This window comes from Corvus moneduloides, chromosome 12, assembly GCF_009650955.1.
Source record: "Corvus moneduloides isolate bCorMon1 chromosome 12, bCorMon1.pri, whole genome shotgun sequence".
NCBI classification, from domain to species: Eukaryota; Metazoa; Chordata; class Aves; order Passeriformes; family Corvidae; genus Corvus; species Corvus moneduloides.
The window spans coordinates 3,764,808-3,791,913 of NC_045487.1; the positions used below are offsets into that span (position 1 = coordinate 3,764,808).

General features: G+C 41.0%; 1 protein-coding gene across 2 annotated transcripts in view; it reads right to left on the reverse strand.

The window, feature by feature from the left end:
• Positions 1-2,131: 2,131 nt before the first annotated feature.
• Positions 2,132-27,106, reverse strand: part of CDH13 (cadherin 13) — a 449,036-nt gene continuing 424,061 nt past the window's right edge. The window contains exons 12-14 of one of the 2 annotated variants that reach the window (XM_032121641.1): positions 22,681-22,914; positions 21,224-21,439; positions 2,132-7,552 (exon numbers count right to left, since the gene is read on the reverse strand). In XM_032121641.1, the coding sequence (XP_031977532.1) occupies positions 7,545-7,552; positions 21,224-21,439; positions 22,681-22,914 (458 nt within the window). In that variant the 3' untranslated portion in view covers positions 2,132-7,544. Of the gene's footprint in view, positions 7,553-8,412; positions 21,440-22,680; positions 22,915-27,106 lie in introns of those variants that run through there. The other variant, XM_032121640.1, reaches the window with a different exon arrangement.

A 27,106-nucleotide genomic window follows, 5' to 3' on the forward strand; every position in this document is an offset into this window, starting at 1 on the left:
TCTCTGTGATCCCCACATGAATTACACATCCCCCATGTTGTCCTTATTCTTTTCAGCAATCAAGGATATGAAAGGCTGGGAATCTGTTAATTGGGGCCCCTGTTCTCTGGAGGTTTTGCTGGTTTTGCTCAGTATGGAAGATGATGCCAATTAAGTTACCTTGGAGATGTAGGAAAAAAATTTAGTGTGTGTATTAGCTCATGATGACTTAAAACCAAAGGAAATACTTTATAGTTTTATCATTATTTTATCAGTGGAGGAGGGGGGTGTTCAGCTCCTAGGCTTCTGGGGTTTTAGTGGTTCCAGTGGGAACAAGGTGCATAAATCCCACCAAAGGCTATTTTCCTTGGTGCCAGCCAAGCCAACACTGCACACTGCAACCCCAAGGCAGGTTATAATCCCTGGTTTTAATTATATGACACACTTAATTACAAATGTCCAGCTATGCTTTACCTTCTGAGTTTTCAGCATACCTGGCAGTAATCAAGTGCTTAATTAAACACCTTTTTTTGTTTTGTACCGCCTGTCTTGGAAAGTGCATCCAGCCACAGAACTGGTGGCAATACCCCACAGCTGGATATGGAACAGTAAACTGGGAATGAGTCAGAGTAGTGAGATGTGCTGCCACAGGTGGTTGGGTTGTGCTGGACTGGAGTCACTCACTGCAGCAATCACAGGAGCAGCAAAAGGTCAGCAGGCACTGGCAGGAGGAGGAGTAGAGTCCAGCCAGAGGTGTGGCGGTTGAGCCTCCCAAAGGCTTTGCAGCAGGAGCAGTGACCCTTGCTTTGTTTCTGCAGGTAAGAAGGTTGTACTGAAGGCAGAGGGGCTGTTCTGATTTACTCTTGCTGGAGGAAAAAAACATAACTGGGCTGAAGTGTGCGAAGTTACCAACTAACAGCAGCCTGCAGTCCAGAACGGATGGGGTGAGATGAGACACAGGAAGGTTGAAAGGGCAGCACGGAACTTCCCCCAGCTAAAAACCATTCAGCATTTTCTCTCTCTGTTAATGCTTCATTGCTTATGATTTAGCTTTGTGCTGTTTCAAACCTTCTCTCAAGGTACAAGGCACAGCATTAGTTTAGGGCAATGATCTCAGCTGAGACCAAAGGAGGTGACGCACGTTTGCTGTGGCTTTCAGGTAATGACCTTTTGCTCAATTACACCACAAGGTTCATGTAGGCTCTTTCATCCTCTATTTATTATGGACCACATGAAAAAACCCTTTAGTTTCAAAGTCTGATAAAGCCTCAGCAACAGCCAGAAGCTGAGGTGGGTCTCGGTGACAGAAAGCTGCTGGGGCTTGTATTCAAATGTTTCCTTCAACTGCTGCCCTCTCTTCCCAGCTTCCTCTATTCCAACAGGTATTAAAAAGCTCTTTTCAGAGAATTTCTACCTTTATGTGGCTCTGTCACTTTAGATAACTTCCTAGAAGATCTAAAAAACAACTCAGAGGACCTTCAGAAAGCCAACAGTCTTTAGCTTTATGCTGGAACAAGAATCCCCTGGTAAAGAGAGGTTTGTTCAGCCTGTTCTGTGTTGTTTGTGCAGTTCCTGAGTCTGTGTTCTCTCTAAGCTGAACTGATGCTGGTGGGTGGGGAGGGTGACCAGGTGAGGCAGAAAGGAAATGCAACAAAAATCCATGAGAGTTCCTGGCCACAGCCCAGCCTGGAGACATCTGGTTTTTGTTTGGCTGAAGGCAACCTCTGTAATGGAAATGGGGCTTTTGAAGGCAAATTATTGTTGCCTAAATATTCAGCTGCTGCTTTCTTGTGTGATAAAAGGTTATTCTTGTGTGGTCAAACCACCCCTGGAATGTCCAAGGCCAGCTTGGATGGGGCCCTGAGTAACCTGGTGTGGTGGAAGGTGTCCCTGATCTTTAGATCATTCAAAAGATGGTTTTTAGGGTCCTTCCCAACCCAAACCACTCCCTGTGATTCTATTTACCTCTTTAAGCTCCCAATTCTCATTCTCAAACCACATCGTGGTGAGGTGAAGGCTTCAATTTCTCTCTTTCACTAAGAACACCCTGGGGTTTCTGATATCTAACACAGGTTATTCCATTCCTTTGCCAGTCTGGAGGTCATTTTATGGCCCTCCATTCCTGCAGTGAGGTCTACATCCAGACAGAAGGTAAAAGCCCATACATCCTTTATTTGAGCATTTCACAAATAAATTACAAGTTTCTTTGCAACCACGTCATAAATCAAAACGTTTATTTACACCTCAGAAACAGCAAGCGATTCAGCAACTAGGGCCCAAAGGAACGGTTGACTGGAAAAGTAGCTGAATTAAGCATCTTGAAAATCAAACAAAATATTTTTCTCCTTGCCTGAACTATTAAAAAAGAAAAAAACAATAATAAAAGAAAAATCTTGATGGTAACTTAAAGGGACAGAGAGTGTTATGGGGTAGATGTGGTTGTACAGGAGGGTTCTGGCTGAAATGGCAGCAACAACACAACTCGTTTGTGCTGAGTTCCCCATCACAGTCCCCCTGACACAGATTTATTCCTCAGTCCCAGTCCCAGGCAGGGGGTGTGTGCACATCCAAACACCCAGCCTGGCTCTAGACTGCATTCATTTCACCCCAAATTACAGAGTACAGTCACTTGCTGATGCAGAGGAGGAGTGTAATGTTCAAGGCTGGATGAAACTTTCCCGAGCAGCTATCCCACTGAAAGCTCAGGAATGAGGAATTCTGGCTCTAAACCCTTCCCTTTCCACTACTGGTGACCTGCTGATCCACAGACAACAAAAATATGAGTCAGTAAACAATGATGCATATCTTCAAATGATATAACTGTGGTACGAGGGGACAGCTCAAGGTGGCAGAAATACAACAGGAGAGTTGGGATAAGCCTAGGGTTTAGAGTGTGGGTTTTTTGCCTTTTTTAGCTGGCTTTAAAGCAGACTGGTTCAAAACATGTAGCCCATACTGTCCCTTATCTCGTGAATTCATCCCTAACTGGGGGAATTAAACTGCTTATTCCAAGTCCCCATGTTGTGCCAGTCTCCTTCCACCTGCATTTATATTATATATATATTTATATGTGTATATCTCTATATATCTACATATATACACACATAGCAGTTGTGCAACTAGAAACTTTCCACTCAGAGTGGGAGAGTGCATCCATTCCACTGGGACAAACCCAAACCAGCTCGTGTGTCCTGGTGTGAGGCAATAGAACGGGGCAGTCAGTGGGTTATGTGCTTTATGTAGGAAAGACTCAGCTATATCTGCTTTAAATAGAATGGTTATAATGATAATTACTAATGTACACCATGTTGCTTCTAAAGATTATAGAGCACAGAGCTAATGGAAAGAAAATAATTGCTACTTTATTTTTCTTGTTGTTAGCATTGGATGGGATCTCTCAGACAAGAGAGTTTCTAGAGATGCAATAAAGGCAAGACAGGAGCAGAGTTTTGCTTTAGACTTGGTGTTCTCAAGCCAGTGTGACTTTAATATAATTATTCTTCTTTTAAATTAAATAAAACATTTTTAAACATATTCTGAAAGTAACTTAGCCTTTAGACCAAGTGAGGTAAAATTATTTCTGTACAGAATTCTGCTACGAGTGAATTAGTAACATTTGAGAAGAAAATTGGCAGCTTTCTCTGTATGTCAGACAAGAGGCCTTTGCAAATGAAAGACAAAAGTTGTCAGTATAATATATGTCTTTTTGTAGTGATAAGGCATTTCAGATAGAGCCCTACAAACTGCTTGTAAGTCCATAATTTAATAAATGAGGTTTGTATTGTAGTGATCCAAAAAAATCATTCTGTAAGAGACCAGGACAAATTATTTAGCCGTTTCAAATAAAGGTTAAACCAAATTATTCTGGGAGCCTTAGAAGACACGTTCAGGTGGTCAGTGAAGGGCACGAGTCACCTGTGGGTGGCTCAGGTTCTCTGGATGTCACAAACCCCAGACTTCTGATAATGCGTAAGCACTCAGCAATCCTGTGACAAATCTTGCAGCTTTGCTGTTCACAGCAAAAAGCAATATGTGGGGAGGTTTAGATGAAAAATTTCATCTAAATATGATTAACTGAATCTCAGTTCTCGTGAAGGAGTTTCTGTTTGATTTACAGCAATGTACACATGGTGAGAACGGGGCTCAGGGAGTGTGTTACCCGTGTTCCACTCTTACCTAATTCTCCTCCACCCCCAGCAGGAAATGCAGCTCGTTTCCCTTTTTACTCTTCAGACCTACAGCTACTGAACAAAATGGACATTAATAAATGCACACAGGCATATTGGAAAAGCACACACGAGAAGCACAGATCAGGGTTCAGTTAGCAACACCAAGAACAAGACCTTTTTCTTGCTAATAAACCCCTCTCACTGATTGTTATTCCCAATTTTTGTTTCAACAGCAGATAGTCTTTCCAAGGGAAATGGTTTTAACCAACAAAAAAATTTTGTGCATGTTACAAAATGATAATCAACAAGTTCACTGCCTTTCTGACTCTAGACAGCATTTATGGATTTACAAACACAGACTGAAGTAAATGTTGGTGGGACTAAAACAGCTGGGTAGGAAATAAGGGACATGCTATAAAAACAGCAAGCTTGGCTGAACAAATGTTAAACATAATCAACTATTAGGAAATAACACAACCAGTTTTGTAAATTTTCTGCTTTTTCATTATATTGTAGAAAAATGGATAAACCGTTGTTGTTCCTTTGTTTCAGGAGATGGACATCGGATTGTTGAGCCAGAGATGACACCCTTTATTCAGGTAGGAGAACTCAGATTCTGCTGTGGTTCCTCACGTGTGTCACGCTCTGAACGTGCCACAATCTGTGTTAAATGGGGAGAAACTTTAACATGGAAGCTTCATCTTCTCTTGGCATGGTCAGCTAGGACAGGGATCGGCTCCCTGCGGAGCCTGGGACACTTGGGAAAGGCTGGGAGGCTTTAATGTGTGAGAGCAGAAATAAAGGGAAAATGGGAATGGAGGGTTGGATGCACCTCAGGTCAGAGCTTCAGCCAGACTCTGATCCCTCTGCACATCAAAAAGTTGCAGTGGATACAAGAAGAAAGGTCTTCTCCTTGGGCACAGGGTGGTTGGAAGAGTCTTCCCATTGTTGGTGTAGCTCCAGGCAGAAGAGTTTTTTCCTTGTTCCTCATTTTGGATGCCCTTGGAATGATTCGCCAAATGCTCTGTGAGCCTTGGTTTAAAGCAGGGAAGGGGAGATTTCTCTGGGACTCGATAGAAGTGACCCTAAAGTCAAGGGGGTCTTTCCAGAGGTGGGCTTTGCTGGGTGGAGAGAGGAAAAAACCAAGTAGAAAAGAGTATTTGTGGGGGAGGGTAATATAATTTCTTTTATTCAAGATAGAGGTTTCTTAGCTCCAAGCACAGGGTGCAGAAAGTCTTTGGGTGCATTCATTGAACATACATGTTGGAATTCCAGAGGTGCCATACACTGGTTGAATTGTTCCTTTTGGAAAAAAATTTGCTTGAAAATAATATATGTATATTTTTAAAAAAAGATGTGATTGTTGATGGCAAAGCAGCAGCACGTGGTCATTACAAGGTATGGGCAGGGAGAAAGAATGAGAAGCGTGCCCATGGTAATGTTTGGGATCAGGCACTTCCCTGCTGGGATGCCTGAAGCTGCCAAAGCCACTCCTGGTGTCCTTGGCCAGCTCCCACTGACCCTGAAGTGCCACTTTGGTGACACAGAGCGAGCAGCTCCTGCAGGGACCAGGGGGAGATTTTACTTGGTCAGGACTGCAGGAGTTAAGCTGGAAGAGAAAAACTGGTCTGAAGGCAGCTCATATCTTATCAAGTAATCTACAGCGTTAGGAAAGCTCACAACACAAACTCATTTTTCCTCTGTCGCTGCTGTTATTACTCCTTTTGATTAAAAAAAAAAAGGAAGAAAGAAAAAAAACCTGTTTCATATTTGGTACAATACAGGAAGTCAGAGAAAAAGCTATTGTACAGCAAATTTTAACCACCAACACACATTTAATACCTAGTGTAGCATTATGGGAAACTAAATGCATGTTTGGACTTTTTTTAATGTTTCCAAAAATCTTTACTATTGAAACATAGACGTGGTGTGGAAGATATGCTCATAATCTCACCGTAGTAAGGATGCCATAGAGTATGACCCATAAGTACTGTAAAAATGCTAACTAAGGAATGCAGCTGCAAAGTTCTATTGCATAAGGAAGCTTTCTTGTTTAAACTTTAAATAAGCAAGTTTATTAAAATATTCTAAGACACTTACCTTACCCTAGTTACTGGCAAGCTCTAATAAAAGCCACAGTCTGTCACTAGTATACTTTTTGTGTTAATTTTATAAAAATTTGGTGTGAGCTTTGATGGATCATTTACAGTTTATTAACAAGATGATCATCTTCATACAGTTAGAAGGATTTTTTTTTTTTTGACCTTACATGCTCACAGAATAAAAAAGGATCCACATTCATAGAGAACAAACACCCTTTTTTCCCATGTCTGCAAATGAGTGTGGTAAGTTTACACACACAAAGAAATGCTCTTGTTACTCTTAACTGGAAACTGTGTGTACGTGTGTATGTATGTATATATATATACCCAAAACTATGGATTTGTGTGTTTGTGAGGGTATTTATAGAACAGGGCACCTGTGCTCCTCCTGGCACAGAGGCTGAGAGAGAGACCAGTGCTCTGGCAAACACTGAGCGTTGCTGTTTGACTCAGCTTCTCACCTGCAGAGCTCACTGACATTTTGTCACCTGCCCCAGCAAACGTTTCACCCCTTGAGCCCCTCAAATCAGGCTGAGCTGCACACGGATCACAGCTGGCTGCTCCTCCTGCATCCTCAACTCCCTCTGGGGCCCAAGAAGAGCAGTTCAGGTCAGGAACAAGCCCTGGGGACTTGCATTTCTTGTTTGCTGAACCTGAGGTACGAGAAGGGCCACGTCGGTGCCCTGGTTGGGGTGGGGTGGCCACGGGCTCGCTCCTCCTGGCCACGCTCTAAACAGCAAACACAGCAGGCTTAGCCATGGTGGAACAGCTACAATTCATCTGTGGCTGTATTATTCTGCTCCCTCCCTTTGCACACTCCAGATGAACATTTTATAAAAGCTAAACCTGTGGTATAACTCTTCTCTCTATATAAATATATATATATACATACACTCATACATATACAAATACTAACCCACAACAAAATATTTTCTGAACAGTTGAATAGCAACAAGTCAACAGATAGAAAAAAATGGAGTCAATCTGGTTTGTTTTTTTTTCTGCTCCCCCAAGGTTGGGTTTGGATGTCATGGTCTTTTAACATTCAGAGAAAATTTTGAGTAAACCTTGTGTCCTGCAGGAGGAATCCATGGGTAAAGGGAGGAGGGGTGGAGGCTGTCGAACACCAAGGTACAGTGGGACAGATTGAGTGAGGTTGCAAACTAAACTGGAGCAACTGAGGCCGAGGAGTGAAGAACAGTAATTGTAAACTGCAATCTTCAGATCTGACGGTTTTTCTCTTCTTCTCGTTGCCATGGCAACTCGGTAGGACAGCTTCAGATGGCAGGAATTCTTACAGACCTAAAGGATGGGAGATGGGGGTGAGTGTTGCTATGCAAATCACAGCATCTTTTAACTGTTTGGGTTTCTTTTCCCCCACTCAAGCAGCTGGCTGAGTGCACGTACACTGCCAGCAGTTAAATATCAATTACCTGGGTCCAGAAGCAATTGTTTGTGAATGCAGAAATCTCCTAGAGGAAACCCCCAAAATGTCAGTGGGGCAGTCAGAGACCTTTGTGGTGTAATTCTGGAAGATGTGGTGTGGAAATATGAGGATAAATCCTGAGCCAGGACCTGATCCCTGCCTTGAACACCTCCATCAGTTACATTTGTGCAGGAGAACAAGGAAATGCCAGTCCCTCCCTCCCCGCATACCCTGACAAGCAAAGAGCAAACAAACAATATTTTTTGAAAAATACCACTCTGATAGTGCCTTACAGCTTGTGAATAGAGCAGAGGATAAAAGGCCTGATATATCATATCAATATTGTTACAGAAATATAAGACTGATGTGGGTTTTTTATTAAATGAAGTGAAGGTGGCACAACTTGAATTCTGGTTTAGATGGAAGAGATAATACCGAGGCAGTAAAGAAGTTAAGAAAGGAGAGTTTAAGAGCAAATCCAGCACTAGCTGTACCTCACAGCCTATAAAACCAGGGGGAGGACACATCAAAACTCACTCAGCAAAAGTTTGTCTAACATTTATTGCATCTGTGCACTTAAATGATTGTAATACTGCAATATTGATAATTTTGTCACAACCACAGAAATGTAATGGTCAGTGTTAGGTGCTGGTTTGTGCCTTCTAAAAATTTTTAATGATCTGTTTGCCTTTTGGGGCAAGTCGAATTTAATGTAATTATTGATAAGGCTGTTTTACTTTATCTGTTTCTTTCTTGTTGTCATTTGAATTGATGTTAATATTGAATTCTGCAGCAATGCAGGCACCTGGATGGCAACACCTGCCTGGCCCCTTCCCTGCAGCACCTCACTTCTGGTAAACAAAGGTAAATAAAACAAATCAAGTGTAAGAAATCCACAAAGGGCCTGATGGATGGGGCTCACTGAAGTGAGAAATTTAACTGAGATTTCCAAATCTGGAATTGCTTGGCATGTGGATAAAATTTTAGCATGCTGCTTAAAGAAAAGGTCTGGCCACAAAATCAGGATCCAGACTCACATATAGGAGATTTATGGTCATGACTGCCAAAGTTTGGATATATCTGGATTAGGGATTCCAGCTAGAACTAAATTCTTGTAAACAACTTGATCTCCTGGGCAGTGAAGAGAGAGAATTTGAGGCTCTGATCTCACAGACCACCTGAAAAATAGCCTTTCCAGATCCCAACGAAGCTTTGTGTTATTGAAGGGCGTTTGTTTAATCCTGGCTCAAAGGAGCTAATGCTGGCTCTGGGATTGACGAAGCTGCTCTGAATCCTGAGGAGATCCTTGGAGGTCTTCCTGCTAAGGACAGGCACTTGCACATGATGAATGCACAGCAGCTGTGGCACTGAGTTTCTGTACAATCCACAGGCTGAAACATCACCAGAGAAATCTGCCAGCTCAAAACTTATAAATATCCCACCAACTGGAGCAGCCAGTGAACTGCTCCACCAACAGCCTGTAAATAAAGGGCAGGGTCTGGTGATTTATGTGCACACCTGAAGAAAAGCTTGTATATTTTACGTTATATTGACAGATGTAATGAATGTTTCTACCTTTTATACACGTTGCCTTTCCCGAGTAAATGGTGTACAAAAACTAGTTAGTTCAGCTTTAATTACGAATCTTTTCCCTTTGCTGTTTTTTGTCTGTTGAAGGCCAGTTTCTCTCACAACAAGCTCTTGATCCTCCCTGTTACCCCACCTGCCTCTGCAAGCACTGCCCCATTCCTTACTCTGTCACCTCCAATCCCTGCCTAGATTTTTTTCCACTGAAATTGCTTCTCAGCTTCATCTTTTCTGACCCAGCAGCTGCCTTTGATCCATTTCATCACATGCCTGAAAATCTGATGTTCCCTTGGCTCCTGGGACAGTCTCCTCCTATTATTTTACTATGATTTCTCTAATCACTTTTTCACCCTGTCCTTCTGCCTCATTCCTCCAGTCCAGTGTTTTTAGGAAGCCTTTTTTCCCCCCCACTTTGGTTTCTTCCCCTTCCCAGCAGCACCATCCATTCCTGCTCAGCAATCACATTGGTGCTGGCAGTTCTGCGACTTTACTCTCTTTTCCTGCTTTTCCATTTAGTCTAAAATGTCAGCCTCTGGCTCTGATACCTTTTGGATGTTTAGCTGACAGCTCTGCACAGCTACAACTCCACTCTTAAATCTTCCCCCTAAAGCACTCCCTTCTAGTCCTTTGATTGCTCAGGACAACACCATCATCCTGCCTCTTGTTCGAGCCTGAAAGCACAAACAAACCAGAGGAGGTTTTTGTCATGGAATCTCCTTTCCAGGTCTGTATATTTAGGCTATGTCAATCTAGAGGATTCTCTCTCACACATTGTCCCAAAGGGCTTTTATAGCCATTCAAACAGCTAAATCTCCTACCCAGGCTCTCAGTTAGGTTTGCAGCATCTCTTCTGAGCCCTTGACAAATTGAAGCTGCTGTGTGCTCATCTCCTGCCAGCCTTGTGCTGTACATAGCATTTTCCTGCTCTACCACTTTGACAAAATCTCTGTGGCTCCATCTCTGCCTCTTTCTGCCTGCACATTTCTGGGTTATCCCTGCATGACCTGTTTTTCTTCTCATTCACAGCCCGTGGTGACAACTTCCCTGACGTGATTTCAAAGAAACCTGGGCACCTTCTGTAGAAAGCTGTGTCCCAACATCTGCCTCTGCTGACACTTCCACGAAACCCTTGGCACTGGCCAAGGATGCCAAGACCACTCTGAATTCAACTAAACCTTGACTGAAGGTGTGTTAAAAGAATTATCTGATTCCAAGGACTGCCTGGAACCCATTAATGATGATTGACCCTTCTGCACAGGTGGATTATTAAAGGAGTAGCTTTTGCCTCTGAAAATCAGATCCAACATTCAAAATCATGCTCTGTAAAATTTCAGTAGCCAACCATCTTGGGTGAGTAAGAATATGCAAGATCAAATCTATCTTGGTTCTTTCTGTTGCACACAAAGTGGATTGGAAATTGCTTCTGTCCTACAGAGCATCAGTCTTTTAGTGCCTGTGGTTAATAACAGAGCATCAGTTTACAAATTTACTTTCTGCAAGGAGTCTGATACAGCCATGCAAGGTGTTAATTGGCCAAACATTCTGGCCAGTAACTCCCTTAACATAAAATCTACAGAAATCAAGGATAACCAAAGTACTGCCCAGAAAACTCAACCCTGAATGTGAAGAAGTCCACTGAAACCAACACAACTGCTCTGTTATAAACTCACTGGGGAGCTGTGAGCCTCTGGTCCTTATTTAAAACCTGTCTGTTCTCCCAGCTCGATTTCCAATGTTTATTAATGTTTCCTGTATAGGAATTGTAGTTTTCATGTTGGCTTTTCTTTTTCTTTATTGTACCCATAAAGAAGGAACAAATGAAAGTTCCAGAAATGCTCTCACAGAGCCAAATTTTTAGAGTCTACTTCTTATTTGAGCTCCAGCTCTAACCAGCTCACCTGGAGGATTCTGGTGTTTATCCACTCACTTCGAGGGGGTTGCATTGGTTTTTAATTTTTTTTTTAACCCATTCTTATGTATTTTATAACACATATGATTTAAAGATGATTGCTGCTGGCAATAGGCCATAAAATATATTAGCATTTCAGGAACACTGTGAGCATTAAATGTGCAAATAACGCATGCATGGAGCACATTTGCTGATCAATGAGAACTATTTCCTTTAAGAACTTAATGCCCTGGTAAGCCTGTGCCTGGCAGGTTTAGATCTGCACACTAATGATAATTAGGCCTAGTAATTATTTTATTTTCTTTTTATCAGCTCTGTCTCCATATCTGGCCTCAGCACTCAAGAGTTATTACACGCCATGCGCTGGTTTAGATGAGATTTGACAGAAATTACCTACAACAAGTGAGTTGCTGCCCAAGGCACTCAAGCCACAAAGGTGTGGGGTGGGAATTTTTGCTCTTACCTGGTCCCTCCCACCTTTCCTCTTGGGAATCTGGGGATGCACCAGCAGCACCTAAGTGAGCACAGCTACAGGGAACTTATTTCTCCAGAAATATCTCTCATTTGAGTCTCTAATGTGATCTTCACCAATTTTGAGAGACACATTCAGCCTCATTCCTGCTAAGATGACAGTGAGATAGTAGCGAAAAAGGCAGGGTTACTGCCATGTGTTTCTGAATTATTACATTTCTGGTCAATGGGCTCAGATGAGAAAGCACAGCAGGTTCTTATAAACAGCTGGTGGCTGTTGGCATCAGTGCTTTGGCATTGGAAGAGGATGTTTGCTTGTGCTGGTCAAGAAAACTGACAAACACTGTGGATTTTATCTGGATCTAAGGTACTAATAGCATTATTAATAATAATTATGCTATGGGGATATAGGTCTAAGTACCCAGTTCAGGGCAGGGAGACTCATGACTTAGAAACCTAAATGGAACAAAACCCCTCTTTCTACTCCAACCAAAGTCTATTGATGTTGACTGCATTTGGAAGAGTTGGTGTTGGTGGCCCAACTTCCCAGGGACAGCCCTGAACTGGGGTTTCAAAAGCTGATTTGGTTTGAAAAGGTGCGATCCACCTAATTCAGCCCAAGTGGTTCCTAATATTGGCTTCCTCAATGACTACAGCTCCCTTTCAGCCTTTTTCACAGTGGGCTAACTCCAGGTTTGCTCCTCTTGTTGATCTACATGACAGGAGAAAATGAAGGAAGGAAAAGCACATCATTTAAGACAAAGATTTCATAATCTGCATTCCAGGAAAAAAGCAACTGGTAGGATGTAAATTCATTCCCTACAATTCAGGCTGCCAAGAGCTCTTATTCCAGCAGAACTCTTCCCATCAGCCAATTAGCAATGGTGTTTGCAGAACTTCTGATCTCAGAAAATGCTTTGGTGTTTCCCAGCTTTCCCTGCTGCAGCCTGAGCTTTCTCTGAATATATTTACATATTAGTGACTCAATTCCCTGCTTATTTTAAAGAAACAGGTCTAAATTGAGTAATTAAAAGCCTTTGAAAGATGTGTTCCTTATGAGACCAAGCTCACCCTCTATTACACAGATTCTGCTTCTACATTGCAGTTAAAACCTCATAAAAATTAAAGGCATTTAAGTTTCACGCTGACCCTCTGTACAGGAATGAGCTTTACCCAAAATGCATTCATCCTTTAATTCCCATTAAAATAAGAGAGTTAACACAGCTGGAGTTTGGAGTTCAGCTCATGCATGCTCCATTTCTTTCAATTACCCTTTCATCAGAAATATTACATTAATCTGGCATAATTAAAAGTCTACATTACATCATGGACTTTATTGAAACCTCAGTAATGCTAAAGAGGTAACAAAAATGATAGAAGAGATCAGCACCGTGTTTCTGATTAGGCAGCTAATCAACATCCAGGTCCTTCTTTCCTGGATTTACCATCTAGGAAAGGTCATTAATTAGATGCATAGTTATTAGTTTAGCCTTGAACTTAGGAAAATAGAAATGATTTTCACGTGCATCACTGGGTGATTTGCCATGGGTAACTTTCAACACCAGAAGTTTCACAGTGTGAAACACTGTGCCTATAAATTCACCCTGTGCCTATAAATTATTATAAATTTCACCCCAAATCTCACTGAATTTGAAGGACTGTTTCCAGACAGGTCCCCTGTGTTTTCAATCCTGCTATTAAGAAATTTGGGGTTAATATCAGCCAGAGCAAACTGATGATCGCACTGGACATAACACCCTGGGCAAAAGTTTATAAGGACTACAAAAGTAAATGAGTTTATCCTGAAAATTTGCAGCTTATGACATCACACACAGTTTGTTTCCCATTTATATGAGAAATTATTTCAAAGTTGTTAATGATAGGAAAAGCACCGTGTGCATTAGGGCTGTGTGTGAAATGAGTGTCTCATAATTCTCCTCAGAGCTTCGGTGGGCTCTCGTAAATCAGTGTCAGTGTTTAACTTCAGAAACTGAAATGCTGCCATGTGCTCTGCAACCAGCCCAAATTGGCAGGGCAGAGGGGAAATGTGCCAATCCCAACTCACCAGCTCTCATGGGGGGGACATTCCTGCTGCTGAAATCATTTCACCTGTGTGACACCAGCAGAAGATATGTCTCACACTGCTAATTTATCATAATTATATTTATTATAATATTTATTTCTGTATTTTATTATAAGGCTGCAGTGACAGATCGAAAGCAGGGCTGGTGGAACCCAAAGTGCTCTTCTGACCCTGGCAAGGGCACTGCTGAATCCTCGTTTGGGCCTCTGCTCTTCCCTGTCATGTCCCCATGTAATGAGCTGTTCTTAAGAAGTGCATAAAAGAAACACTCTCTGAAAGAAAAATTGCTCAGGTGAAGTAAAATTCTGACTCTCCTTGCTTAGAAATACAAGACCATGTGCTACCCAGCCCAGTGCTCCCCTAGGTTTATCAAATAAAACATCTTCTAATGTAATTCCTGTTCTCCAGGGACATGAAGAATCTTAGTGGGAGGCAGGGTAGTTTTAGGGTAGAATGGCCAAGATGTATTCTGTTATTATTTTTTTAAATTGATGTGAATTTCAGTTGGATACTTTCCCAAAGCAATGTTGGGAATAGGGAATAAATGCTTCCTTCATTTTTCAGTTCTGTTGAAATGAAACAATTGCAGAGGTGGCTGCCTGCAGCCTTTGTGGATATTTTCCCATGCTCTAATCTGATAAATTGACCTGAATGGTTGAAAATATTCAACTAGTGAAATGAATAAGTACAGTTTTGCAATAGCAGCCTTGAACAAGTCTGCTGATTTCTTCATATGGATGCTGAGAATGAAATGCATCAGCTGTAGCAGGGAGCCCACCTTTTAAAGGAGTAGAAACTGCTCAGGCAGTCAGATCTCCTCTCCCACAGCAGCACAGCACAGGTTACCATCAGTTTTAAATAAGTAGGACATGAACAGTCCAGACACATTCTGATCTGTAGGTATAGGCTAAACCACTCTTGAAATCCTAAATTAATCATCTGAAGAAATTCTTATTGAGAAAGAATAAAAACTAGAGGAATGTATTATGCTTAGAAGCCACAGAAAAGGAAAAACCAAACTAGAAAATTGCCAGGGTTGGCTGTGTTGGTATCAACCTGCTCATTTCAAATTCTTTGAAAAACTACTCCTGAGCATGGCACTTACCTAAATACCAACCAATGCCATATCCCAATCAGTTATATGGATAAAGTAAGGCTTTAAGATGTAGTCTGAAATGCTCCAAACATCAGTGGCCCTTTAAATGGCTCTGTAAGTTTCCACTGGGTATTACAAAAGCAAAGGCAACACCATCAAACCTTTAGGCACAACAAATCTCCTCCTGATCTTTAATATCCCACCCAAATCTGAATAGAAAACTGTTTACATTGAGCTATTTGGATGTTATAGAGTGAGGAAATATCCAAGGACAGACACAGTGAAAAGAAACAAATGTCCTGTGGTGTATAGCGACCATTAATGGCAGAAAAAAATACTTCAACTGGTCATATAGTCAGTGCTAGTTTTTAATCATAGGCCACTCCACAGCAGTTCTGATGATAACTATCTGAAATTCGATATTTATGTGGCTTTAAGAAGTTGTTCAGAAAAGAAACACAAAATATTATATATCAACAATTACTGTGAAGTACTGTTGAGAAAATGAAAACATAAAAGTGTTCACTTGAATTCACAACACTAAGTGGCCTATCAAACCACTCTCTTTAAATGTCCATTTCGTGCCTCCAGAATGACCACCAGGAATAATATAGCAGCTCTTAGGGAAGGAGCTGCATTTGCTGCTAACGTGGCTCCCTTTTGCATTCCAAACACACAGCTTCTGAACTGTCCTATTTGTTCACCTCTGCACTTCTGGAGCATGTTTGGATGGTTTCAAATGTGTGTAAAATGCCATTTCCCACATAATTGACTCAATAAAATATAATGTTATTAAACACATTTTAAATATGCTGATGTGCAATTTGGGGGCATTTCTATTTGTCTTGTCTCTCCGACCGGGTGTACAAACATCCTGTCTCCAATTATGGACATCCATATGGATTTCTGGGCCATTTCAAGCCCCATTAACTTTAGGTGGGCTCCCAAAGCCAACTGTACAATACATTGCAGGACTGAATAAACCTGCAGAGGAATCAGAAGAATGGACACAGCTCTGTGTTAACAAGGAAATTCAAATCAAGGCTGGCTTGAATTGAAGAAATCCATTAACCCCCAAGCCATCCTTTCTTTAATAATCAAACAAAATCGTTAAGGACACAAATAAAAATGGTGTATTTCTCATACAGGCATGGAAGAAAGCATCTATTTTAGTGATAATTAGCAGCAAAAATAATAATAATGTTAATGTGGGCCAAACCATCTGTAACAAAGGTAAGGAGTGATAGTGGATATTGCTGCTGTTATTATTGGGTTTGGGAGGTGAGTGGAACTCACTAAATATCAGCAATTTCAAATTACTTGGAGAGCATAATTTAGGTGATACTTTAGGTACCTACATGGTAATTCTCTAGTGCACCAATCTAACTCAAATTAGAGCAGTGCAGAAAAACCCCCAGCCACCCCAATAAAGCACCTTTCATAGCAAAACACTCCCCATTTTGATGGTTTTTGTAATGCTAGTCAAAGTAGGGACGTTTCATTTCTCAGAAATGGGAAAATGGATCTGGCAAACTTCCTTCCTCTTGTTAATTAAACTGATCTTTTTTTTTAAACTTATTTTTAAATAACACTACTCTGAAAAGTAGAAAATTGTTGTAGAAGATTAAAAAGCGTTAAGACAACCTAAAATGCTAAAAAAACCAAACCCAAACCCAACAAACAAAGAAACAAACAAGAAGTATTTGGTTTAGCAAATTCACCTACTGGGAACCCTTCCTCTGATGGTTCCTCTTCAAAACTGTATGGAACAGGGATGAACTTTTTCTTTTTTTCTTGGGAAAACCCAAAAATTTTACTGTAAAAACTGAATTTTTGAGTCCTGAAGTAAAAAAAAGCAACTTGACTGTTTCAAACTAAGCCAAGTAACTCAAAATAAAGGCTGAAAAGTGGGAATGTGCAGGTAACAAATCTGTGCTGGTAATGAAAAGAGCAGTGACCTTAAAGGTCTGTTCCATTTGAAACCTGCTCTGATTTGTCTTGTTCTGGTGCCATTCAGGAATGCATTGTTTCACTTTTCAGCCATTTGATGTTCCTGCACAAATAACACGGGGTAAACAAGAGATTCAGGGGCTGCTGTTGCTTTGAAAAATGAGCTGGGTGAGAGATAACGCTGCAGGATTAACTCTGCCTGTCCAGGTTCATGGAAATTCAAACCCACCAGTTTAATATAATTCGATTTGTTTTGTGGTAGTGGTTTAATAACAAATACATCATTTTCAAGGGGGAAAAAAAAACCCCCAACCTGTGTTTTCTCTATTGGCCCTGTAGCTGCATTCCTCAAATCAGAAAAAAACAATATAGTGAGGGACAGCCAGCTCTAAATAGGAAAAGTTTGTGGAAGTTAATAGGAAATTAAATTCAGGGGTATCTCTAAGGCTTCTTTGCAATCGCAGCACAGACATCTGTGCAAGTCTCTGTTTTTCAAACACACCTGAGGCCTTTCACCCTGACTTTCACAAATTAATTGCAATGTAGAGACCTCCAGCTTATTTAATTTCTTTATGGCAGCATTTCCCCTGTAGTCTGGCACCTCACTTTCTGTTCAGAATAATGGAACATTTTATTTATTTCAGTTCAAGTCAACTTACAGCTTTGTAGTCCACTGGCCAGGTGAACAAAGAAAGCTTCTTATCCATGGTTGATCGTCAAAAAAGATAAAAAATTGGGGTTTTTTTCAGTGTGAGTATTCGAATCCCAGTCTCTTTATAGCAAGGAAATTTAAGTAAAATATTCCTGACATGACTATTGTGCCTTTGGTTGTTCTTTTATTCCCTTCATTCCACGCATTTGAATCTAACGTGGCCTTTAATGTCAGTAGAATATAAAAGAAGATATGAAATGCAATTACCATTCTATGATTATGCAATTAAGTGAAATAGTTATTATAAAATCAAAAGCCCAGAATTCAAATACTCCTTTAAATACCAATAATAATATAAATAATTTGTAATAGATCTAAAGCCTCATTCTGCTAGCCAGAGTGGCTCTTTCTCAGTCTCCTGCTGGGCCTGGGGGAGATTTTGTTGCTGACTTTGTTATGGCAATATGAACAAATTCGGTTTTGGCTTGTTTCACTTTGCCTCCATTTCCATCCCTCATCCTTATGGAATGTTGGAGCTTCTCTCTCACTTAAAACATTCAGGAGCCTTCCAGAGGGAGCCTGTTTATAATTCTGGTGGTGTTGAGCACGTCCCTTTGGTTCCATTAATTCTGAACAGAGCTGTTTTAGCTTGGAAACACAAGATGACTGAGACAATGCAGCACTCAGGGACACCATGGACAACCTCAGAGCCAGCACCAGACACGCTCCTGACAGATTTTCACTTTCCCCTGCTCACTCCCTTCCTCAAGTAACTGATTGCTGTAGTCCCCCTCCCTGACAAGTATCTCAGCTTGTTTTTTCCATTTTTTTTCCTCAATCTGAACTACTAAATTCTGAATTATATCTGAACTTTTCCTTGCCTCATCTCCAGTAATGGCGAGGAAAAGGTGGCAGAGGACAAAAAGCCACCACATGAAGTCTCATCTTAAACATGGGGTCTGCATTAATGACAAGTGACAGGATTCTTTCCAATGTTTGTCACCATTACCTATTGTAACTTTGGAAACTCCTCTGCCTCTCCACTCTCTGCCGTTCCAGCTTGACTCCCAGTGGTAATTAGGTTAAGTACAAATACACAAAGATGCTCCTTTTCCCAATCAACTTTGTGTTCATCATCTTTTAATTCCACCAGGCACCTCGTTGTTGTGTCACACAAATCTGCCCCTATAGTTTGGCCTTTTATCATTTCTATTTCTGGCTGTCGTGAACTCCTCAATTTTTCTTCCAACTATATCTACCTTTCCAAGGGCTTCTGGGCAACTCTGCAGTCTGTATCACATTATCCCTCAGTATAGTGAGCACAGTAGGGCATCTCCAGAATGGGAGAAACTGCTGGGTTTTGCATCCATTTCAGTTTTAATCAGGCTCTTCACTTGTGTGCTCAGACACTTCAGAAATCTGCCACATCTGACTTCTTTCATGATTTACGAAGGAGGTACATGTTCTAAGTATAGATAATAATTGCACCATTTAAATGATAATACCAAGATGTTTTCTATAGGAAAGATAATCATGCAGAGCTCTTTTCCCACGAACGGCTCTTTCCGAGGGCTATCTATCCTCACACCAGATGTCAAATACAAAAAGAAATACTTTGGCATGAATAACAAAGTTCATTTGACTGAAGGATTTACCTCCCAGGAACAAGAGCCTCATAAAACACAAACACTGGGAGCAAAGTGAGCCACGTAAGGGCTTTTGCTAAAATTAAACCCATAACTTGCCACTAGAAATGGGATGTTTCATCTGTTCAATAAGCACTAAAGTTCTCTTTGTTTTTATGGCATCGTAATCTTTGATTACTCTGATAAATATTTGGACTATACAAAACATTGCAATGGAGCTAATCACGGTTATAAAAAATCTGTGTGTGGAAATGAATTGGGAATGGGGTGATACCAGCTCATTTCAGGGAAGTTCAAACACAGAACCACATTATTCTCACTGGCTCCCAGCCTCATTCTTTCCTGTCTCCATGCAGTCATCCACACCTGAGGAGAGTGCTCGTGAGAGCTGTGGTGCTTGCTGGCTTTGCATAGGCATGGTTAGGTAACAGTTCCAGAGATGGAATGGCAGCTATGGGATACGCTTGGGATGCCAGGGGCTGCATTCCACCCACAGCTGAGCTGGACAAGACCTGTAGCCAAGAAGAGCAACTCAAAAAGCACTTTCCAATACTTAGAACTGGCTTTATAATTCAGCCTAAGGAAAATGATCAGACTTCTTGGTGAGGGCTGCAAAAAACCAACATGAAAAGAACAACTTTCCAAAGCAAAAAGCTTTTCGCTACCTCATTGTATTCTGAGCAGATGCATTAATGTAAATAAAGTCCAAGTGCAAATCATGTCAGATAAGAAAGTAATTCCAGCAGTGAAAGTCACGCCTAGTGTAGCAGCAGCAACATTTATGAAGTGGCAACAAGAATATATTTGAATCAATGGGCTGCATATTTATATCACTGCTGCAATAGTGTCACACCCTGTCAAATATTTTTAACATATTACTCCTAACAGCTGAAGTTTGCATTTGGTTCCAGGAGACTAAACCCAGAACAGCTGAACCAAAGCCAAAGCAGATACTTTAGATGTCACTGATTGAGACTAAGAACATGAATTTGCACTTAGCATTTATATAGTCCTTTTCATCTTCAAAGAGCATCACAAACCTTAGCTAGTACCAGCTCACTCACAATGACCTTCATGCCAACCTTTTGGGATAAAAGGAGTCTACGAGAAGGAAAAAAACAGGCAGGATGTGTAATCAAGCACACACTAAGCCTCAGATGTGTAAAGGATCTCTCCCTTGACCTCTGTCCCTGCCTCGTGGCAGGTTTTCTCTCGTGGAGAATAAAAGGCCTTTCACCATGGCTCAGGTTTTAAGTCCCCACATAATGTATTCTGTTAACATAAGATGATGGTAGCAGTCCTTGAATAACAGATTTACTATCAGAGTTGTATAGTTAATTTACTATCATGCCTTTGAAACAGATTAGGAATTCAAAACTAACACTGCATCAAAAATTTTGCTGGCAGCTGTCACAGGACCAGCCAGGGACACACCCACGTTAGATTGTGGACTCCACAGCTTTGAATTCCTACTTCTGAGTCATTCTGGGATTTTTAATTTTTTTTCCACTTCTTCCAATTCAAGTTAGGAATTTTGTAAATCTTGTTTGGAAAGCTTTCTCAGAAGCAGCAGAAATTTCATTTACCTGTCAGTTCTCTCTGCCCTCCAACCCAGACTGGCCACTTGATTATCAGCTCTGGGTGGTTCTAAGCCCAGAACCTTAAATAAGTTCCTCATGTTCCAGTCACTTGCACATTTTATGTGGAGGAATAGATTGAAGCAGACAGTCCTCATTTTCCTGGTGACCCAGAACAGCCATTGTTACACGAACACCTTTAATCTCCTCTTTCTGGGTTTGAATTGAATTCAAGTGGGGAGAGATGAAAGAAAGCACTGCACAAATCTGCTACTACAGCTGGTACTTCTTAGTTTGTCATATGTTAGCTCTGATTCTCTTTGATTCTTTTGAAAATTATTGCTTCTATTTCTTAATTTGACAATCAGGCATTCATTACTATTTTTTTTTTGACTATTTTAAAAAACCCTCCCCCCATCTTTCTCACAGCTACTCCCTCATGGAAAAAGAGCCCAAACTTATGCATTGTGGTATCAATGTATGAATTTAACTTCTCCCCTGGAGGGTTTTCTTGTGCAGAGTACAAATGAGCAGATAAACAACACTTCATTACTTACAGCTCAGCAAAAGACTTACAAAATAAACTGAGGAGTGAAAGGAGGATTAGGGTCAGGCTGATATGGAGAGCATCAGTTGCACTGCAGTCCATTTTGGATTTCTTGCAGGTACACACTTGTAATCTCAGTTCTGTGGTGTTGGTCAGAGGAGGTTTTCCAGAATCTGTCACTGAGATGGGGATGTTGTAATTGGCCTTTTTCAGGTTTTGAAGCAGGATGACCTGGGCATGAGTATCTGCAAAGGATGAGGGGAGAATTAGCCAAATGTTGGTTGTCTGGAGAGGTAGAGGAATCTGCAAGCAACATCAGACATGTCAAAGTTATTTATGGAAATTAGGAAGAAAATGAGAATACACTAAGAAAAAATAATTGAATTGGAGGGAAGAAGAGACAGAACTGAAATTCTTTCATGGACTGCAAACTTATTCCAAACCCCACCAAAAGAAAGACTTGTAAGAGCCCCTTTTGTTTAAATACATTATTTAGTCTAAAAGTTATTGGCAGAAGCTGCCTGTGAAAATGAATATACTAATGAAATGCTAGGGCCTGTCACCCCCAAAACAACAAGAAGAGAGAATAAATTTACTTGCCAAAGGAAAAAATAACTCTTCTTGCCAGGAAGTACAAAGCTGCTGAACCACTCTCACAATTTCCCTGAGAAGGCAGGGAAGGGAAGTAAAGCCCCTTCCAAACCCACAGATCTGCTGCACCTGGGGAACTGAGGGTCACAGCAGCTGTTGGCACCCAGGTGGGTGTGATAATTCTTTTAGGGTGTTACAGAGGGGTGCTTTGATGTTTGGAGAAGAGCCAAGAAAAAGGCTCCTCCCCTTTGTCCTGCAGGCAGGTACAACCATCACATCCATCTTTAGTTTTTTTCTAAGACTGTGACATGAACTAAAAGACTGGAGTGTGGCAGAGATAAATAATACATTCCAGAAAAGAAATAGGAATAATCTACATTAAGAAGAAATAATGTACTTGTGCCACAGTTTGACATACAAACCTTCTGCAGTTTCATGAGCCTCTTACCATTCACGTGGAGTCCCATGCATTGGGGTATTTTACTTGTGAAGAGTTCAAATACTTAAAATTAGGAAGTTTTTCAATTACATTGCTAAAGCCCATGCAAGAGTTTCATGCTGTCCTATAGCAAAGCCTTGTGCACCTTGTGCAAACAAATCCTGTGCCATGAATTACAAAATTATCAGTCATTAGTAGCCCCCTCATTAACACAAAGATAAAAGACAGTTCAGCCAACACATCAAGGAAAGGAAGAAGTTTCAGGTTTCAGAACCAGTGTGTTCCACTGGCAGCTGATCCCAGCAGATCCAGCACAGGGTAAAGCAGCAGCAGTTGGTCCATCCTACAATATTTTCAAGCAAAACTGCTCCTGAATTCCTACAGTGCCTCAGGGGGAGTACACTGGGATACAGGAGTGCAGGAATAATTACACAATAATCAAAGTTACAGCCTTACTGTTAAGCCTGTTGATTCTCCACAACTTTTCTGGGCCGGATTGCTTGCTGAGTTCAAATTTGAATGGATCTGTGTTGGGATGAAGGTCTTTGTCTGATGCTCCTAGAACCACTACCCTGAGATCTTTTGCATCATCACAAACTTTTGCCAGTGTTGGATAAAGGGATGGGACATTGTCATTGACATCCTCCAAGGTGATGTGTAAAGTTCCTGTACCCGTAGCAGGAGGGTTACCTATAGGAAAAAACAAACATCTGTTTATTAAATCATATTTCCATAAACTCTCGCTCTTATTTGCACCTGCAGGCTTGCAAAGGGAAATAGTTTTTATTGTTCTTACCTCTTTTATATGGAAATTATTGCTTAAAAAACCTGATGAGCCACTCTCGTAAATTCACTGTTGCATTTTCAGAATGAAGCCTGTCTGATTCTCAACAGTATGGAAAATTATTCTAAGGAAACCTCTGGGAGAGGAATATTTTGAAGTTAAAATGAGAGTAGGACATGAATAGATATCTGGAACAGAATCTGTTCATCAGCACATACTGAGAGAAACATACTGGGAACCATCCCCTGGATAGATAGCACAGTATTAAAAGAACCAAGAATAAGACAAGGAAGAGGAAAAGTGTCAGCAGAGAGGAATCAGGTTGTGGGGTGGGTGCCCAGAAGCAGAACAGGACCAGATCATTCCTAACAACCCTCAGGGCCACATGGAGTTATGTCAGCAGAAGTGAAACCCGTCAGCAGGCAGCTCTGGGAAATGAGATGAGTTATTTACCCGTGTAGCAGCAGAGTTTCAATCCTTCTCAAATGATTTGCCAGCCTGCCTCAGCCCTGACCTGAGTGCCCAGCTGCAGAGGTGAGGGTGTTGTTTATTCACCGTGGTACCACTACAAGGCTCTGTGCCAGGGCTGTGACTGACAAACCAGCCCCGCTGGCACTGGGGGGGCTGGGAAGGCAGAGTTTGCCTGCTGGGAGCCGGCCTGGGACCAGCACCTCATTTCACAGGGGTCACCCAGGAGCTGACGAGTGCTAATAACTTTCAGTCACTGCAGATGTGTGCCGTGGCTGAGCCAGTCACCCACTGCCTTCAGCCTAAAGCACAGCAGCTCCTTTCAGCTCCCTTTGGCACCCCATTAAAATCTTCTCAAAGTTTTCAGAATGCACGTTTCATCCTTTACTGTACCCGGCACTGAAATGCTGCACTCGTGGGTTGTTTATTCCTTTTTTTTTTTCTAGTTTAGCACAGGGAACTGTGATCCCTGCACTTCCCTGAGCACAAACCCTTCGCAGGCAGAATGGATTCAAGAGGCTGCTCTTAACCTGTGCAGCACCAGGGCAAGGTGCCAGAGCACTCGCAGTTCAAGCCTGCAAGAGGCTCCCTTCAGCATAATCGCCCTGCCCACTGCAGCCCAATAACCGGGGAGACATCGCTGTGCCGGGGGAGCATCCCGAGGGAGGAGCAAACACCCCGTGGTGTGGATCTGATAAACTACTGCCTGCAGCAGAGTGCAATTAGTCCTTCCAATAACAAATGTTACTGATGGTGACACTTCATCTGTTTCCTGCGCACAGAAATGCATCACAAAGGCAGAATGTTCATCCTTCTCCAGCTTTGCCCTCCCTTCTCATCTCGCACTTTGTCATCAGAAGGGTTAGGGTTGAGTTCTTTTTAATGAAAAAGAAACTATTTTTCACTTTTTATTGGACTAATTGAATTTGCAGAAAGACTCCAATACGTTTTTTGTTCTTGATATATTATTAAGTAAAGTCATATGGCAGAATGGATGAAAAGACATTCTAGTATTTGAAATATGATCATAAAAGGCAGCCTTTCATGCACTTAATTAAACTGCTGTCTTTAATTTTGAATGCATTATTTCCACACTGGACTGATAATGTCTTATGCACTGCCCTTCTTATCTTCCTCTGAAGTCAGTAATATTAAAATCTGCCTTTTGAAATGAAGAAGCCAACAGCATTATGGATGTCCTGCTATTTTGTCACACACAGATACGGCTGTGTTCTCCCTGCCGTGCAAATGTTTCACTCTTTGAATGGTTCAGGGGCTGGGCAAATATTACATTTAAAAAAGAGAGAAAGGAAATTGCTTCTGTCCATTTCAATGACTTATTCTCTGCTTAGTTTATTTATAATGATTTAAACAAAAAATCTTTCTGTGATTTATGAAGACCTCCAAAAGGAAAACAAGCAAATGTCAGGGTCATAAACTGGAGCTTGTTAACACGCGTGTCATAAAAATATAACAAGAAATGAATCAAGAAAAAATGGTCACAACTCATCCTTTGGGAATATATGACTTTCGTAAATTTGACAGTATTATGCTGTTGAAATAATTCAAAATCCCATGATCTCCAGGCGCCTTTGATTTTGAAAGGAAAGGTACCCACAGCATATTTTAATTCCAAACTAAAACTTCTTCTATTTTTTATTGTCAAACCTTGTGTCTGAAAGCAAAATTAATGAGCAAAGCAAGACCTAAAGGGTCCAACAATCCTCGGGAGCAGCTTTTCCAAAGAGCTCCGATCCCATATTTGCCACTGACCAGAACTGGCCACCCCTCCTGAGGCTGAGCACTTTAATTATTTGGCTGCCTTTAGAGCCACTGGGGACAGAGAGAATTCCAAACTCCCACAAGTGGCACATCTGGGAATACACCACGACAATCACAGGAGTGAAAAAGCATCACTGATTTGTGTAAAAGCTGCCAAAACAGAGGCCGAAGGATGGATAATTTCATCCTGAAACAAAGCCATAGCTTGGTGCTGAACTGGAGTCTCCAATGCAAGGGGCTGTTACCAGGAAATGTAGATTTTAAATTGGATTTGAGTGCTGCCAGCATAAATGACCATGTTGCTACATCCAGTTGGAAAAAAAGAGTTTGAAAAGAAATCTTATAGAAAAAGATACTCTGTATACTTTTAATGCTTGAATCTTAATGAAAAGCTGTACAGAATAATATCAGAATTATTAGTATAAAGTCTTAAATTATAAGCCCTCTTTGGAATAACTGAAGTGTATTTTTTGCAATGTTTTTCTCTGAGAACAGGACATTATTTTTTAATATTCAAATTATATTAAAACAAATTTAATATAATAAGAATATTGATACAATTTCGTTTAATTTGTGAAAACCAACAGAAAATCCTCAAGAAATATTCTCCCTTCTTGTTTGATTTTTTTTATTTTGACACCAAACCTGATCTCAGGTGGAACGAGTTGCCCAAGGGACAGTAAGGATTATCAAACACAAAAAAGAACTTTTTCACATGCTTTAAATAAACCAGATGAAAGTCAGTTTCCTTGCAAATAATATAAATTGTCCAGTAGCATGGCTGAGGAACAAAGCATTGATAACCAACGGACAAGAGAAATGTCAGACACAGAAGTCAAAAGGTGTTAGGGCTGGGAGGCCCTGAAGCTGTGTTTTCACTTATATTTAGGTTTATGGTTTATATCATAGTCTTATAGCAAATGAATATTTATGTAAATGCCTTTACATAAAATCTACTTAGAAACAAATATGGAAAAAAAGGAATTTAATTTGAACTAATATGTTTTCTGTTTTGTTATGTATTTAAGAACATCAGAAGGGTTGGATTCTGGCAATAGCTGATAAATTTCCAAAGAAGAAAATTCAACCATTCCAGGGAATCCAGCTGCCACGCAGATCTAAGCCATGGCATTTCTGGAAGCTATTTTAAGAGATTTTAGGAAGAATGGAGGATGAACCATCTCTTTTCACCTGATCATTATGAAAGGTAAAAAAAAACCCTTCTGTACTCATTTCTTCTTATTAAATTAAGCTTCCAGACCCATCAAATTATTACAAAATTTCTATACACTTTTATGCCATGATGCAGGAATTACAAGGCCATTTCAGCCCTGGGGCCAGCAGGGCCCCACTGCCATATGGATTCCCTCTTGGGCTGAAAGAGTGGAAATTCACTTATTCCAAATTTTACCAGAATATTTATGGTTTGCCATTTAGCAGCAGTTGTTAATCCGCTTGCACTATCACTGATGTGACCCCAAAAGGTCAATTCCAACACTTCCCCCCCCCACTGCTTCTCCTTTTTTTGCAGGGCAACAAAGTTGCAAGGATACAAAATGAGCGAGCAATTATAGAAAGAACCATTTTTCTTCATATTTCAGCATGGAAAAAATCCTCTAAGAGTGTGGGTTTGCTAATTTCTGGCACAATTCCCTTTCCCCTGGCTCACCCTGAATGAAACCTTCCCTCTCCAGAATTCCATAAATTCCGTCTGAATCTCTGTCACATTGGGGTCAGCTTGGAACTACAGAAACTACAGAATTTCCTTCATTTTACTGCCATTTAACTGTAAAATGTAGGACTGCCTAGGATATCTCCTTGGGAGTGGATTTTTCACCAATTTCTCTA